The sequence below is a fragment of the Pygocentrus nattereri genome, chromosome 15, assembly GCF_015220715.1.
Source record: "Pygocentrus nattereri isolate fPygNat1 chromosome 15, fPygNat1.pri, whole genome shotgun sequence".
NCBI classification, from domain to species: domain Eukaryota; kingdom Metazoa; phylum Chordata; class Actinopteri; order Characiformes; family Serrasalmidae; genus Pygocentrus; species Pygocentrus nattereri.
Window position 1 is genome coordinate 22,887,079 of NC_051225.1, and position 16,257 is coordinate 22,903,335.

At 37.5% G+C, this 16,257-nt stretch overlaps 1 protein-coding gene across 3 annotated transcripts in view; it reads left to right on the forward strand.

Moving 5' to 3' along the window:
* thsd7bb (thrombospondin, type I, domain containing 7Bb) overlaps positions 1-16,257 on the forward strand; it is a 139,812-nt gene that overhangs the window by 31,133 nt on the left and 92,422 nt on the right. For all 3 annotated transcript variants that reach the window (XM_037545142.1, XM_037545140.1, XM_037545141.1), the window contains exon 2: positions 2,102-2,255. In XM_037545142.1, coding sequence (XP_037401039.1) covers positions 2,129-2,255 — 127 coding nt within the window. In that variant the 5' untranslated portion in view covers positions 2,102-2,128. The remainder of the gene's footprint in view (positions 1-2,101; positions 2,256-16,257) is intronic.

Genomic DNA, 16,257 nt, shown 5'->3' on the forward strand with positions numbered 1-16,257 from the left:
GCTGGACAAAAAGTAGCCACTGAAATACAGTAAGAATGCAGTCATATGCGAAAGCTCAAACACTTCTAGTCAAGTTACATGTCTTGTCGACTTACATTCTGTAAAGACATTTTCTTGTGGAGAAAACAAACGTGAAAACCATGACAATCCAAGGAAATCCTAGGGAACCCTACTTAGGAGTGATGCTGACAAGTATAAAAATTCCTGCAACACCACTATGTCTGATACACTCATTATAGCACCACATACACTACCATGTCACTACCATGACACTGTCATGCATCCCCCCACCCCCGCCCAGAGATATTTTTTCAACAGTAGCACTGTGGCCAGAAGATGACCAGTAATAAGAGCAGCTGACAACAGATATATACATATAATTTACTCTTAAAAATAAAGGGGCCAAAATTGTTCTTTGGAGAGTAGAACCACTTTTAGTTTCTATTGAACCTTTCAGTAGATGATTCTGGAAAAGAAGCACATTTTGCATTTAACCATACATATGGTCCATAAGTGGTCTGCTTAGGTTCTTTTGTATTTTTGTGTCTTACACTTGGTCAGAATTCTTCTCTGGTGTTGCTCTGCCTGGCCTTTTTTTTGCAGTATTTGCTTACTTTACTTTGATCAGCTCCTGCTTGTTCTTGTGTTTTTACCTTCAGTTTTGCCTCCATTAAGTGAAATGCATACTTGATTAGACTGAGGTCAGGTCATTGTTTTGACCATTGCAGAACATTGCCTTTCTTTACCTTAAAAAAAACTTCACTTGCTTTCCCAGTAAGCCTCAGATCATTGTCCATTTGCACTATCTAAGCATTATCTAATGAGTTTTGGAGCATATGGTTGAATCTGAGCAAACAACATAGCCCTTTAAAATTCCTCCTGCTGCCTCACATCATCGATATATAAACAAGGTACTATTTCCATTGGCAGTCAAGCATGCCCATGCCATAACATTACCTCCATCATGCTTCAGTCCATGAGCAGTTCTTCCATTCTCCATACTCTTTTCTTCCCATCATTCTGGTTGATCTGGTTGAACAAAGTGCATCTTGGTCTATTCTGTGCAAACATTGTTGTAGCAGAACTGTACAGCTTTCTTGAGGTTTCTTTGTCCTCCTATTTTTAAGGCTTGCCAGTGGTTTACATGTTGTGGTTAAATCCCAGTATTTACTCTGGTCATGTGTTCAATTGTTGACTTGACACATGCACACCTACCTTCTGAAGGGTGTTCTTGATCTGGCTGTAATCAAATCAAATGAAATCAAATCATGTTTCTTGTCACATCACATTTACACAGGTGGAAAGTGAATGAAGAACTTAGGGGTGTAGCCCCCTTATAGAATTTACATACAAAAATATATAAATATCTAAGAAGATAAAGAAATATACATATACATATAGGTTTTTTTCAGCAGGGAAAGAATTCTTTAGCCATCAACTACAGTGGTTTTCCATGGTCTTTTGGTATTTCCTATCTCACTATTATGTTCTTTCTTAGAAATAATGTACCGAACATGTGGCCACACATAATGCTCTCTGACGGCTTCCTCCACTAGAAGTGACAGCTTGTTTTACTTAATATTCAAAGTTAACAGCACCAGATTCAAAATGCTAATGCCAAATGCAAAAGACCTTTTATCTGCTTAATTATAAACAAAATAATCAGGGAATAGCACTCACCTGGCCATGGAACAGTTGTGTAGCCAGATGTCCATTCTGAGCCCCTAGAATTGTGGGACTATGTATGAAAATGGTTGTAAATCCTACACTGTTTACCCAGTTTGTATGTAAATACCCTATGAAACCTGTAATTCTGCGCAAATTAATTTAGCATGCTGTGGTAGACAGGTAGATCGTATTTCTACGTGCAAGGTAGGTGGACCTCATACAGTGAGCAGTACATGAAATACATGGTATTTCTAATAATGCATATGATGAGTGTAATCCATTCACACTTCTGGCACTTTGACAAGTGTTGTTCTCATTCATGTGGTGAAAGCCTTAAGGATAGAGAACGAAGAATATTTGTGTCATGTAGAATAAAGAAGCCATGCTGTAATGTAAAACCCCAATGTTTCACGTGTATCTCTGTGTCTGTCAGGTGTGAGGAAGGAGTGAGGGAGTGAAGATGTGGTTTATGAAGCATGGTCTAGCCTTTGTCTCCTCCATCTGGAGTGCTCTGCTCTGCCTTTCACTAATGGCCGCCGTGGTGGGAGCGGATGTGCCGAAGAGGAGTCTGTTCTCGTGGAAAACAGGTGAGACTTTATTCCTCGTCTTCGCCTCCACTCTCAGACATCTCATACACTGCCAAAGAGGTGACGCCAGTCAATAGACAGCCGGCTGCGGAGCAATTCAAACTCAGCCTCTCTGTGCTGAGGACTGGAGATCTGAGGCAATTTTGGTTTAATGAGGCGCTTACATGCTTATACGCCACAAATTTGAAGCTGGAGTCATTTTGCATGCTTAGAAGACACAGTTAATACCAGCAATTACAAAAGCATGATGCAATTTGATATTAAATATCTCTTCTTCATAGCTAATTGAAACAAGCTCTGATATTTTGTTGGAATTGCTGATTCTTTCAATCAATACCACACATGAGTTTATAAGTAGAAGAGGAGGTATTTTGGTATGAGGTGAATTTGATGTAAAGTTATAGTCTTATTTTTGCAGAATGAAAAAACATCCTTTTTACGTTTATTCATATCTCGACATCAAAACAAGGAAAAATGTGCAGATTCGGACCTGACGAGACATAACGTAAATCAAATGTAAATGTAATTCATTGCATTATTTATCATGCAATTACATTTGAGTGGCAGAAGGACAGTAACACCTCTCAAATTGTTATATACCTCTATAACCTAAGAATAGCTCAGACAGCTTGCATTGAAGTCCCTGTAGTTACTAAAAAATAAGCCTTAGTATGTAATATGCCTAGGATTTTAAGAGAATAAATTGTGGATTTTGAAAAGAAATTACTATTTTAGAGAGTAGCTATAAATTTGGAGGTATTTCAACAGTCCTGTTAGCATTCAGAAGTGCCACATTTTGGAATTGCATAATTGTACTGTGTGTGTAATTCGCAAGTTCCATTTTTCAGTGGAGTCACTCTGTTTGGGTGTGAATCTTTGTCCTGTTTGTACCAGACAGAAAAACAACAAATCTGCTGAATGCAGCTAAAAATCTTTACATTCTATTTGGTATTAACTCTTGCACTTACCTTACATTTCCAGTCATTGGCCACTTTATTCGTCCCCCCTAACTCAATAGGTAGAGTGGAGACTTGCTCCACATTTCAAGGTTTGTCCAACTTCCTGCACAAACAAAACTGTGCCCCGCATTTCAAAGAGGATGATAAGAAACTGAAAATATTCTTGCTTGAGAAGTCATTCAGCGTAGTTTGTGAAATGATTCATTGTAAAGAATATTACCAACCCTAAACTGTAAAAAAAAAAAAAAACAGTAAGATGTCTGGCAGTAAAAGTTGCCAAACAGTTCCTGTAGTTTTACAGTAAAATAATGTACAGTGGATTACTGTAAAATTACAGATTTTCCCTGTGTCATTTTACGACCAAAGTTCAGTAGAATTTTCATAGTTAAAAAAAACATCTCTAGAATGTATTGAAAACTTGGAAATACTGCATAAATACACTTAAAGTCTGCAATTTGAGGGTTGCCATTTTTTAAATAACAGTGTAATTAGGTTATTTCACAGAATTATCAATTTATCAATTTACAACTTGCACCTGTCAAAGTACAGATTTTTAAAGTAAAATAAAGAAACATTATTTAAATTAACAGTCACTTTACTGTACAGTATTTTCAATCCTATTAAATATTTTTCAATAGACATGGGCATTGGTGTAGTGGTTAACACTTTTACCTTTTATACTGTAGACTGGGGTTCAATTCCCACCAGGGCAAGCACCCTATCAATAAGAGTCCTTGGGCAAGACTCCTAACACCACCTTGGCCTACTTGTGTAAAATGATCAAATTGTAAGTTGCTCTGGATAAGAGTGTCTGCTAAAATGCTGTAAAAGTATGTACACTATCTGTCAATAAATGTTCTTATCCTACAAACATACAGTGGATAACAGTTAAATGTTGGTTGATCTGCCTACTGACTATTACAATGCACTGTTTATCCAAAAGATACTGCTGGATTCTACTGGTTAAATACAGAAATAAATTGTAAAATTACTTAATGTAATTACCCCAATATTAAAGTTAATGGTTCTTTTTATTTTATCATATAGTATATTCACAGAAATTTGCCATCATCCAAAATTATACATCATAATTTTGTGTTCATTTTGTAATATTCCATTTTTTATACAGGAGCCAATATACTTAATTACATTAACATTTTGCACAATTACCTTTTACTTCAGCAGATAAAAGAATGGTGTACTTTAATTTTACATAAACACACAACAGCCAATACACCATTACTCTTTTAAAACAATGTAAAACCTTTGGCCAGAACAATAAAACAATAATACATACTTTCAATCTTTTTATTTTGACAGTTGAACTTTAACAATCATGACATCACCCAGCAACCAAGCATTCAAAATAAACACCACATGGGGCAAAAAGATACTATGAATCTTTCTACAGTTTTTAAGATGTATAATGTCTGTCTAAAACATGACAAAATAATGTATATTAGAGTACTAATTAATTCCTGTGACATTCTTGATTTATCTGTAGTTTGGATTGTAACAGCATGCACTTACTAAAAAATTCAGATTGGAACTGCATGAGAAAAACCTTTCTTTAATTCATTCACACATGCTCAAAGCAACTTGCAGGTCTAAGCAACTCCACTACACCCAGGACTTAGCTACACTGAATATGCTTCTAGAATGAGGACTTTTAATAGGCTAATACAAAGCACAAGGGTCAATATCAGAACCTAGTATTGCAGCAGTTATTATAGCTTCTAAAGGGGCCTTCACACAGTTGTTAAGACATTTTCAACAATGACAGTAAGATGGAATGTGTGCTGACAATACAAACACCAAAAAAAAATTTGGGACATTTTGTAAAATGCAATATAAAACTGTTAACTATCGCAACGTTTACTTAAGTGACAAAAGTACAAAGAAATTAATGTTTTAGCTGATGAGCATTGTATTTGGGAACATAAACTAATTTTGAATTTGATGCCTGAATCATACTCAAAAAAAGCTGAGACAGGGCAAAACAAGAGTGAAAAGCTTGTAGAATATTGAAGCTGGTCCATTTTGAAGCATTCCAAAAAAAGCTGGTGAATTGTAACATGTAATTGTATCATGACAGGGTATAAAAGAAACATCCACCATAGGCTCAGTTCTATGAAGCAAAGAGAGGATTTTCGTAAAAGAATTGTCACACAGTTTAAAAAGAACATTGCTCACTACAAAACTGCAAAGAATTTAGGTCTTTCATGATTTACTGTACATAATGCTTTGAAAAGATTCAGGATATCTGGAGAAATCTCAGTCCATGTAGGGCAAGGCCAGAAACCACTGCTCAGTGTGTGTGATCTTCAAGCCCTCAGATGGCACTGCACGAGAAGGGAGGGAGTACTTTTGGAGTACTTTGGAAAAATGTTGTGACTTCAGAGTCCGCCGTTATATCAAGAAATGCAACTTTAAATCTCTATTGCGATGTAAGTCCGTACATCAATGCCATTGATGTAAGTTAAAGATTCCGAAAATTAAAATGTCTTGTAGTATGCAGGATAAATCATAAATAAAGTACAACATGGCCTAGCATTTTGGAGCAGTGCCCTAAAACAAGCTTCCTCAGTAGGGCGTAAGAGAGAAGAAAAACACTTTATAGGAAGCGAGTAAACTTATGAACTTCTCAAGGCCAAGGACAGAGATGAAAAAACACCAGCGATCATGCTAGAATGTGTTGGGATGTGCCTGGTACAATGTCTTTTTTTTTAAAAAATTATTCAAACCAGGCTTGGAGATAATGGTTTCCACATGATCCCATAGGATAGACGTATGAATGTCAATTTGGACATAATGGTGGTGTCATGAGTTCAGGAGATAATAAAAAGAGGTGGAGCGATATCACTCCACCCTTACTGAGGGTATAAAATATGTGTACAAACCCTGTATATGTGTGAGTGTTGCCCGAGGCCCCTTGGGAAGCATTCTCCATGCTCAGAAAAAGGAATAAACGACCTGCACTTCTGAATTCTGAAGAGTCTTCTCATATTTTCAGTTCGTTTGATTCTTCTATTTTCTTTCAACAAACTATTGAATTCGTTTTATTTTACCAACCACAAATAATACCTAGGCTTGGTGGTCAAACAAGTGTCGATTGACGACACTATGCAGAAAAATTGATGAGTTCTCTGGGCCCAAGCTCATCTCAGATGGTTTGAAAGACAGTGGAAATGTGCGCTGTGGTCAAATGAGTCCAAGTTTCTTCTTGTTTTGGGGAAAAATAAATGTTGAATTCTCCATGCCAAAGATGAAAGGAATCTTTTGTCAGTGAAAGGAGCAAATGGCAACATCTGTCATGGTATGGGCCATCAGTGCCAATGGCATTGGAGACTTGATTATGTAAGAAAGGTACCACTAAAACATTTATTGCAATTTTAAAAGGACATATGCATCAAGACAATGTCTGTTCCCTGGAAGTCCACGGTTATTTCACCAGCCCCAGCCGTCCGAGGCAAAACACGTCATGTCTCAGATATGGTGACCAAATGGCCCCAGAAACAAGGTATCAGACCAGACGGCCTCAGAAAAAACTGTGAAAATGTTACAATGGCATTTATATCGAGATACACAGTAGTTTAATGCTTCGTGGTCATACGAACCAATCTATTCGCGACCAGGCTTGCGTCTGGTCTGATACTTTTTCTCTGAGGCCGTTTGTTCTGACAGCGTTTGGTCTGATGTTCAGTTTCACCAGATCTGAGTCATGACGGTGTTTTTTCTGCAGACTCGAAATCTTTGATCTGATCTGGCGATTCTGACACAGGATGTCCTAAAATGTACCCCATAGCCCCGCCTAGTGCTAATTAACATATATTTGCATGTTGGTCAGATAGAAAAATAAATTGAAAACTGGAAAATGAAAAGTGAATCTCCAGCAGGTGGTGCTGAGGTTCGTTTACATTTTCCTTTTTATTCTGACAGTTAAAGCGTGTCCGCGATGAAAATGGAATCACGAACTGTCCCTTTGCTGTTGATTTTTCCATTTTGCATTTTCATTTTAATTTTGTCAGGTTTGCAGCCAATTGCTATAAAAAATGAAATAAGAAAGTAAACTCTGCATTTTCATTTTATTTTTGACATGTATTCTGCGTTTCATGAAGATGTTAGCATTTTCATTTTAGATTTGGCTGTGAAAAGTTAGGTTACTTTATACTTTTTTAATCCCACAAACAGGGAAATTCCACCTCTGCATTTAACCCATCTATGAAGTGATACATCACATACACACACACTAGGGGGCAGTGAGCACACTTGCCCGGAGCAGTGGGCAGCCCTGTTGGGGGTTAGGTGTCTTGCTCAAGGACACCTCAGACATGGACTGTCGGCACTGGGGATTGAACCAGCAATCTTCTGGTTACAGGGGCAGTTCCCTAACCTCCAGCCCACAACTGCCCACAAAAAAGCCAGAATAACGACTACAATGAAATGACAAATAGACGTTTTCAATTTATTTTTATTTTTGTCACAAACGGCTTGTGCTCATGTGAAAAACGAAATTGCAAATGAAGACATTTAATTTCATTTTCAATTTTGGCAGGATTTGCCTCCCATAGGTTTCCTCCTGTGTGGGTCAGTGTGAACGACGCTCTCCTAGAGCAGCTAGCGCTCAGATTCAAACAAGAGATGCTCGACATTCATTGGCTGAACAGACCATAACCACGTGGTTTCAAAACATCTGAGCTGATATTGCAGTTTACTGCCTATTTAAAAGAGAAGTGTTATGAATTACTGAATGGTTTGACAATTACTTTAAATGATTTAAACCTCATAATTTTAGTCAAAACCTCTGATCTGTTGCTGTAATGCATTTGATAATATAAATTAATTTACCATACATTTACTGTTTTAAAACTACAAATTACTGTCAGGTTACAATAGACAATTGAGGTGTTATATTATTATTACACTGTATTGAAAGTAATTTTATAGGACATTTCTGTAAATTAATTTTCTTTAGTTTTATAACGTACTTATTGCTTATAATTACAGCAAACATGTATAAAAAAAAAACAATGTCCTGTATTTTTAAATAAATGCACACAGAGCAGGACAAATGTAAAACAACTTTATGGTCAGTATGTTCACACTGATATCTGTGTTTTTACCCTGTTAACTGTGTGTTTACAATGATAACTACTAAATGAACACTCAAAAGTCTTAAAAACTGGCACAACCATGTTAAAATACAATGGATTCTTATCATTCAAAATAGCAAACTTTGACTGTACTTTTACAGGAGATGTATTAAAAAATGTTATTTTCCTGTATTTTACAACTATATTCTCTTATCATTAAAAAAAAAGCTTATTTATTTTACGGTTAATGTCAGTATTTATTATTTTTTTAACGGGGTACAGTTTACTACTTTACAGTGGTGATGATGGGTGATGATGTGTTTTAGACTGTTCCCTATATGCTTAGAGTTTATACTTTTCAAATAGTATATAAAATTTCATATGTTTCGTCTGCAGATATACAGCAGGTAAAACAAATACTGTTCTGCGGTTGAGTCCTGCACTGTCCCGCAAAAGCAGCACTGCTGTCCTGCAACTGACCCACTCTGATCTAGTCACCCTTATTACAGGTCCACTATATAAGCATCCAATTACAGGTTTTAATCTATTTTGTTATGCACAATTAATCTGATGACCACATTCAGTATTGGTCAGTTTCTAACTACAGAACCACTGCTAATGAGATAATATTTCAATACTGAGCACAGAGGAGACACTATCAGGGTAGAGTGTGTGTTAAGCTGGTATGAATGTATCAGCCACTGGTGTTTTCACGTGCTGTACTGTGTAAATGTTTTAGGCACCTGAGATAATAAAATAAATAAATAAATAAATAATTTATCTGGGCAGTAAGCATTAATTTATTTTAAAAGTGATAATATAACAATTAATACAACTAAAATGAATACACTAAATACAGATTTTATGTATGTTTAAGTGTTTGCATTACATACCTCTCTTTGAGACAGCTCAGCATCATCTAATGACTGATTTGGCTAATTAGTCCTTCATTAAATTAAATATGAGGTGTGCTGTTGATAAATTTGTATCCATGTGATGGCTGAGGAAGTTAAAGAGAAATCTGGAACTAAACCTAACTAGCTGATAAGATATCAACTTCTTTTTTGAAAACAGGAAATGACTCTTTACTTACCTGCTTTCTTTGTATAGTATCTTTTCATTTGTATTTTGTTTAATGTTATATAGAGATTTTATAAACTCTGGTAAAGCAGATTGACTGCTGAGAGAAATAGTTGTAAACTGTGGCTCTGGTTTTGTTCCTTGTACAGCATGTCACTGTGGAGTGCAGGGTTGTTGATTGGGCATGTAAAGGCTCAGGGCTCAGATATCATCCCCCAGATTTTTTTAATTAACCTGTAAAATTGACACATCAACACAAAACTTGCACCAATTAGGCAATGTTGACTTCCATGGGTTATAAACAAAAACATTAAAAATGAAAAATTTCTCCAATAATGCATATGTCCTCTCTCGCCATCAACTATCTCTTCTAGATGTCTCCTCTCAAATGTTCTGCTAATACTGAAACATTTTCTATGTAGTTTTTATATATTTTAACAGCTGAATAAGCATGTAAGTAAATTGTTCTTCAAATAATAAGTTAATTCAATGCAACATACTGTTAATATCTTTAATAAATTTAAAATAGTTATTGTTTTATTGTTGTGCAGTAGTTTTGCCATTTTTACCGAAATCTCAAGCACATGCATTTTCTCCTCTGCACTTACATCACATGCTATGTATCTCTCTCTCTCTCTCTCTCTCTCTCTCTCTCTCTCTCTCTCTCTCTCTCTCTGTCTCTGTTTGCAGAGTGGGTGAACATAGACCTGTGTTACTTTATAAGGTTCAGGACTGGTTAAAAAGTCTTTAGCCCAAAAAGCCCAGGCTTGTTGACGCCCTTCTGTCTTTATTTTTCATTATGATTTCATGTTATTTTTCATATGATTGTAAAACGCAAGTTGCCCTTTTCATTCTGCCAGAAATTCACGATGAATGGACCGATACAAATGATCCAAAATGACTAAGAATAAGATTTTGTTTCAATTTGCATTCAAAGCTAATGATGTTTTTTTTCTTCTGTGAAGTTATCTTGTTTAATAATCAACAATAATTTTTAATTATATATAACTTAGTAACAAATTACAATGTACTGTAAAAGTGATGTCTAACTGTATAAGAAAGGTGTTTCTAGTGAATCATTTAATTCCTCTGAGCTGCATTTTCCAGTAAAAATCAAACTTGTTTAAGTGAGTTATTTTAGGATTGTGGAGACAATCTTACCTCGTTAGATGAACTAAATCGTATCAATATGGGATTATTTTAGTTAAGACAATGGCTCCTAAGTTTGATTCCAAAGTGTGCCTTAACTTCCGCTGGCATTCACAGAGCCCTCACAGTTGGTACAAAAGAGCAGCCGATCTGTCCTGCTAGGGTATCGGTCACTGTCATCACACGTTCTGGACTGGGATAAATGTACAGCAGTTGTAGAATTGTCGTTTGGAGTGTTCGTCCATCTGTCTGTGTAATCTGAGGAGCCTGCCAGCCTGCGACCCAGCTGGAGCTCTACTGAGCATGCTCCACTCGGCTTCTTGGCACCATGGAAACTAATGTGTCATTCAAGAGTGACAGCTGTGAAAGAATGAGCCATTCTGAGCCAATTAGTGTCATTCGCTTGTGTACCAAACTGCTATGGTTTCGTTGTCTCACAGGAACATCTTGGGAGGTTTTGGTGCTTCCAAACCCTGGAATTCCCATGGTTGTTTTAGTTCGAATATGAATATGAGTATCTTGCTTTACACATAACCACTGTAAATACTGCAAAGCAGCATTTTCACACCACAGCACCAATTATAAACGTCTGAAAACAACGGTTCCTAAATGATTCTTGGCTCAAGGCTCTTCAAGGTTTTTTAACCTCTTAAATGGAACACTTCTATAACCCGAGAACAGCTCAGCCAGTTTGCATTGAAGTCCCTTTTTAAACTTATTGTATCATTTTGAATAAAATCTACATCCTCTAACCTTGTTTCCTTAATGAAAAAGAAACAAGTGACAAGAAACAACAAATAAGTTGAAATATTGAATATAAGTAAAGCCTTTGGTCTCCCAACAGAATTGTAGCCAAGCAAAAAGTGCAGCAAAGATTTCATTTAAAAAATGAAAAGAACACTGTGTATAAAAGACTTAATAGCATTTTTATATAAAGAAAGCCAAAATGATTTGGCCACATTCTGAAGCTTTTCTAGTGCAAGTTAATTCTTGTAATAGACAGTCACAACTACCAGTATTTGTCTGATACAAAAACAGACAACTTCATGAAAATAAATGAAACATGTCCAGTAGCACTGCTGCCTAATGATATAAGTGGATAATTATACAGCTTATGAATGAATCAGATGCACAGAAGAACCAAGAGACAAAGGTCTAGAAAGGTAAACAAGCCTCCTATGAGGACAAACCGCTGTGTTTAAAGGCTTTGAAGATCAGAGTTGTCGGATTGCACATTACAAGCCTTTTTCAACCTGAGGCTGGACCCTCTGTATGGCTGGGGAAAGTATATGAGGGTTTCCTGGTGTGCTTTGTTCAGATCGACAAGCAGCACTGCGGGCTAGCCGCGAGGTGATGATTCCTGGAATGTGAAATCGATATTGGTTTCATCATTAAAGAGCGGCTTCTTCCAGCTCTTGGGTCGTGTGGCAGACAGGAAACGTTCAGCCTCTCTCTCAGACATGCTCCTTCTCCTCTGTCTCCTTCATCTTCCTTCTTGTCTCATTTTTGGCCTTGCATATTTCATCTTCCCTTGCACAGAAAGCTACACTGAAACTCCGCAAAGTGCTTCTGACTTTTTCTAGACTTTTTAAACTATTTGATGGTCTATAATAGAAAATATTCCTATACACATATATGCATGTCAATTCAGTCACTGGGTAGACCGTTCTTGGACCATGCACTATATAGTTCACTGTCAAGAGTCTACATTATTGTAGGGCAGTATAATCTCAAATCGTACACCAGCACTGTAACTGAATGGAAATGACTAATCACAAGTTTCCTCTTGTTATAGGTTAACAGTTAACGAACATTTGCAACCCTTGTAACATTTTGAAATATTTAGCTGCATACTGTAAATAGTATGCATTTGGTGGATCTTTCATTTCTAATCATTCATTCTCATTTGCTTTTTTTGCTTCCTTTCCTCATATCGTTGTTCCTTCCTCTGTGGAAGTGAGGAAAAAATGTCTGGGTAAGATGTGAGGATGGAGGAATTCATGCCAAGCATGTTTACAAACTAAATGTCCTTCACTCAGCGGAATATGTAATCAGTCACTTGTGTAATACCTCCAACTATCTCTGGCCAACTATCTCTGGCACACAGCAGGTAAAAGTGGCCCAAATCTGATTTTCTCACCCAGTCCTAATTGTTTGTTTGGCTGGTCACAGTATCATTTAAAAGTGACCTATATGGGACACCAGTCTGAACAGATCAGCCCCTAAACTGCAAAAAGAACAGAGCTACACATTGCTTCATATGGCACGCTCACCTGGAGGTAAACAGTCATGACTGCCAACGAATGACAGTCCACTGCCGGAGGTTTCAGTGTCGTCTTTGCCAGCATCACATGAGCGATTGTGAAGCTTCATTGACTGACAGCTATGTGTTCAAGCTCCCTGTAAAACGGGCAGGGCCACTTCTTTTGTTCTTGTCCTCGGATTCGTTAAACTTTGCTTTCAGACTTTTTAACTGTTTTTTAACACTGCAGCCTCGTTCTCCATCTCTTTCAAAATCTTTTAGAACACAGAGGGGTTTTGGAGAAGCCTCTTCTAATTTCATTTGCACAGAAACATCTCCCTGATGTTTATGAGGTCTCAGCAGCACTTCTGGTTGGAATGATGTAAAAGTCGCATAAATTCCGATCTGGCTGTTCAGAGTCGCATTGCTGCATATCAGATATGTATTGGATTTCATACCACTTATTCACCAGTTTTGTACATAACACTCTACCCAAATGTGCCCAATTTGGCTGAAGGACACAAAATGCTTAAAGCATCAATCTCTTTAAGCAGTAAACTTAAAGAAAATTAAAACAATATTAGCAGTAATCAGATGCCCGAACCACCTCAGGTGGCTCCTCTCAATGCAGAGTAGCAGCTCTCCCGGATGGCCGAGCTCCTCACCCTATCGAATAGAGTGGACCCTTTCCAGAACCCCGCCCATTTGCTCCAAGAAAGCCGAATACTCCAAACTGTTTTTTGGTGCATAAGCACACACAACAGTCAGAGTTTTCCTCTCTGTGATTTTAATTCGCATTGAGGCGACCCTCTCGTCCACCGGGACAAACTCCAACTGCACGGCCACCAGCCAGGGACTTGTGAGTATCCCCACACCCACCCGACACCTCTCACCCTGTGCAACCACTGAGTAGCAGAGGGACCAACCCCTGTCCAGGAGTTTGGTTCCACAGCTGACACTGTGGGTGGAGGTGAGCCCAACTATATCTAGTTGGTACCTCTCAACCTCCCGCACAAGCTCCGGCTCCTTCCCACCAGTGAAGTTACATTCCACGTACCAAGAGCCAGTTTCTGCCATGGGGCCTAGGCCATCAAAGGCCCCCCTGCAATCTCTCACTGCCTATATGGCACTGCACCGCTCTCCCATGCTGGATCTTGTGGATGGCGGGCCCACATGGTCTCCCCACATTGCCTCTTCGGGCTGAGCCTGGCCGGGTTACATGGGCTGCCAGGCCACCTGGAGCTCGCCAAGGAACGCTACCCTCTCCTGTGCAGGGTACACGATTTTCTGTGTCTGTTTTCCATGGTGGGATTTTGGATTGCGTTAGTCTGGGTCTTCACTCCAGACCTGTTCGCCCTGGGAGACCCTACCAGGAGCATATTGCTCCCGATGACTTAGCTCTGAAGATCCACACAAGCCCTTCCACCACGACAAGGCCCCGATCCAGGAAGGGTTTTTTTTAGATATTGTGACAATTTATTTAATGCTAATGCAAAGGCTTTTAAATATATTTTATATCTGGTTTTTACTTTAGAAATTCAAAAGAATTCCCACTTTTTAAAAAAAAAAAAAGTGCAATGCCAGAATTAATATTTATGCACTTGATTTTATAGTTTATATTACCTTTATGAGAAATTCACTAAACATCTATAAATACTGAAATATTTCTTCCTATTAATTTTCTAAGTTAAAATTTAATGTTCTTCACAGATGGTAACAGGTTAGTTACCTATGTGAGCAGTACCCAGTGAACCCCAAAACACTGACACTGTTTTGAAAAGACTTGTTATGTTAGAGCCAGTGGTGGACAGTAACTGAGTAAAAGTAATTTGTTACTGTACTTAAGTAGTTTTTTCATCTATCTGTACTTTACTGAAGTTTCCATTTTGGGTGACTTTTTACTTTCACTCCACTACATTTCAAAGTCAAATATCTTACTTTTTACTCCACTACACTTTGAGAAATCTGTCGTTCCTTTTGGCTTTTGTATGTATAAAAATGCAACGTCAAAACAAAAGATGTGTGAAGGAAAAACACCAATCAGGGCACAGTGCGCACTTTGTTTTGAGCTTGTTTTCACCTGTTGGTCAAAACATGGAGTATTTTCACCTAAAATGAGTAAATGAAGTGAGTCTTGTTGTAAAAATGGTAATAGGACATTAGCATCATAATTAGTGTTTTAGTACTTTTACTTTTGATACTTAAAATAAATTTGAAGGCAAATAATTTTGTACTTTTACTCAAGTACAGGTCTAAAGGGAGGAACTTCTACTTTTACTGGAGTAATATTTTACCTTGGGTATCTCTACTTTAACTCAAGCACATGATTTGTGTACTTTGTCCATCACCAGTTAGAGTTCTAATTCTAGATAATATATCTATTTGATACTCAGTAGGTATTGGAAACAATAACTTGGTTGTATTTTGAAGGAACAGAAGTGCAGCCACTAGTTAAAAAATCCAGTTAATGTTTGCCATAGAAAATTTTAGCTTAGACCCAGAGTTGCACCAACTATAGAATGACACTCAACTTCTGAGGTCATTTGCAGCAAAAAAGAATAAATTGCTTGTCAAAATTTCATAGGTGCAAAGAAAAGGAACCAAATAGCCGATACATGTATCATTAATACAAATAATTAGTAGTTACCTTACTCAGTCCGTTGGTCCTCTTTTCCTCCTTATTCTTAGCCTGACGTTTTTGTATTTAAGTTTTTGCTCCTGGTCAGCTTGACCCCAGCTTTATCAGGAAGCCCTGGCCCGGTAGCAGCAGGGTAAGAGGACAAGGAACTACTGCAGATGAAAGTATAAATGCTCACACCATTACCAGGTTTGTTCGGCCACTCAAGGACCTAATTTTAGATCGTTTCCTCCAGCTCTTGGCTCAGGCTGATGTCATTAGCACGACCCTGCAAATGGCCTTGTCTGTCAAAACAAAGTGAAGTGGGGAGCAGTGGGGAGCAGGCTGTGGCAAGTAAAGTATTAGACAAGGAGAGAATAGCACCACTTATTATTGATCTGCATGTAAAAGCAAACAAATGACAAAAACAAGGGTTCTTTTAGACATTTTCACAGGTTCTTTCCAGTATAGTCATAGAAGCAAACATGATAAAAAAAGAATAGAAATTCATGTTGATAACCGAAGTGATATATATGTGTGTGTGTGTGTGTGTGTGTGTGTGTGTGTGTGTTTGTGTGTGTGTGTGTGTGTGTGTATTGTCACTGCTAGTAAATGGACAAAATGGCTGCGCATGGTTGCTGGTGACATAAAATAATATTTAAATGTTCTAAACTTTTCCAATCATAGAAAAAATTGTTATATAAAACTAAAAATATATAAAAAATATATTTTCTAATATGATGCTACACTACAACTTAATAGGTTTCAATTCATATTGTGTGAATAAAATGTCTTTAAAAAACTGTTGCTTTGAGATCCAAGGTGGTTTCTAAGAAGTTACTATGGGATCCCAGGTGGTCGC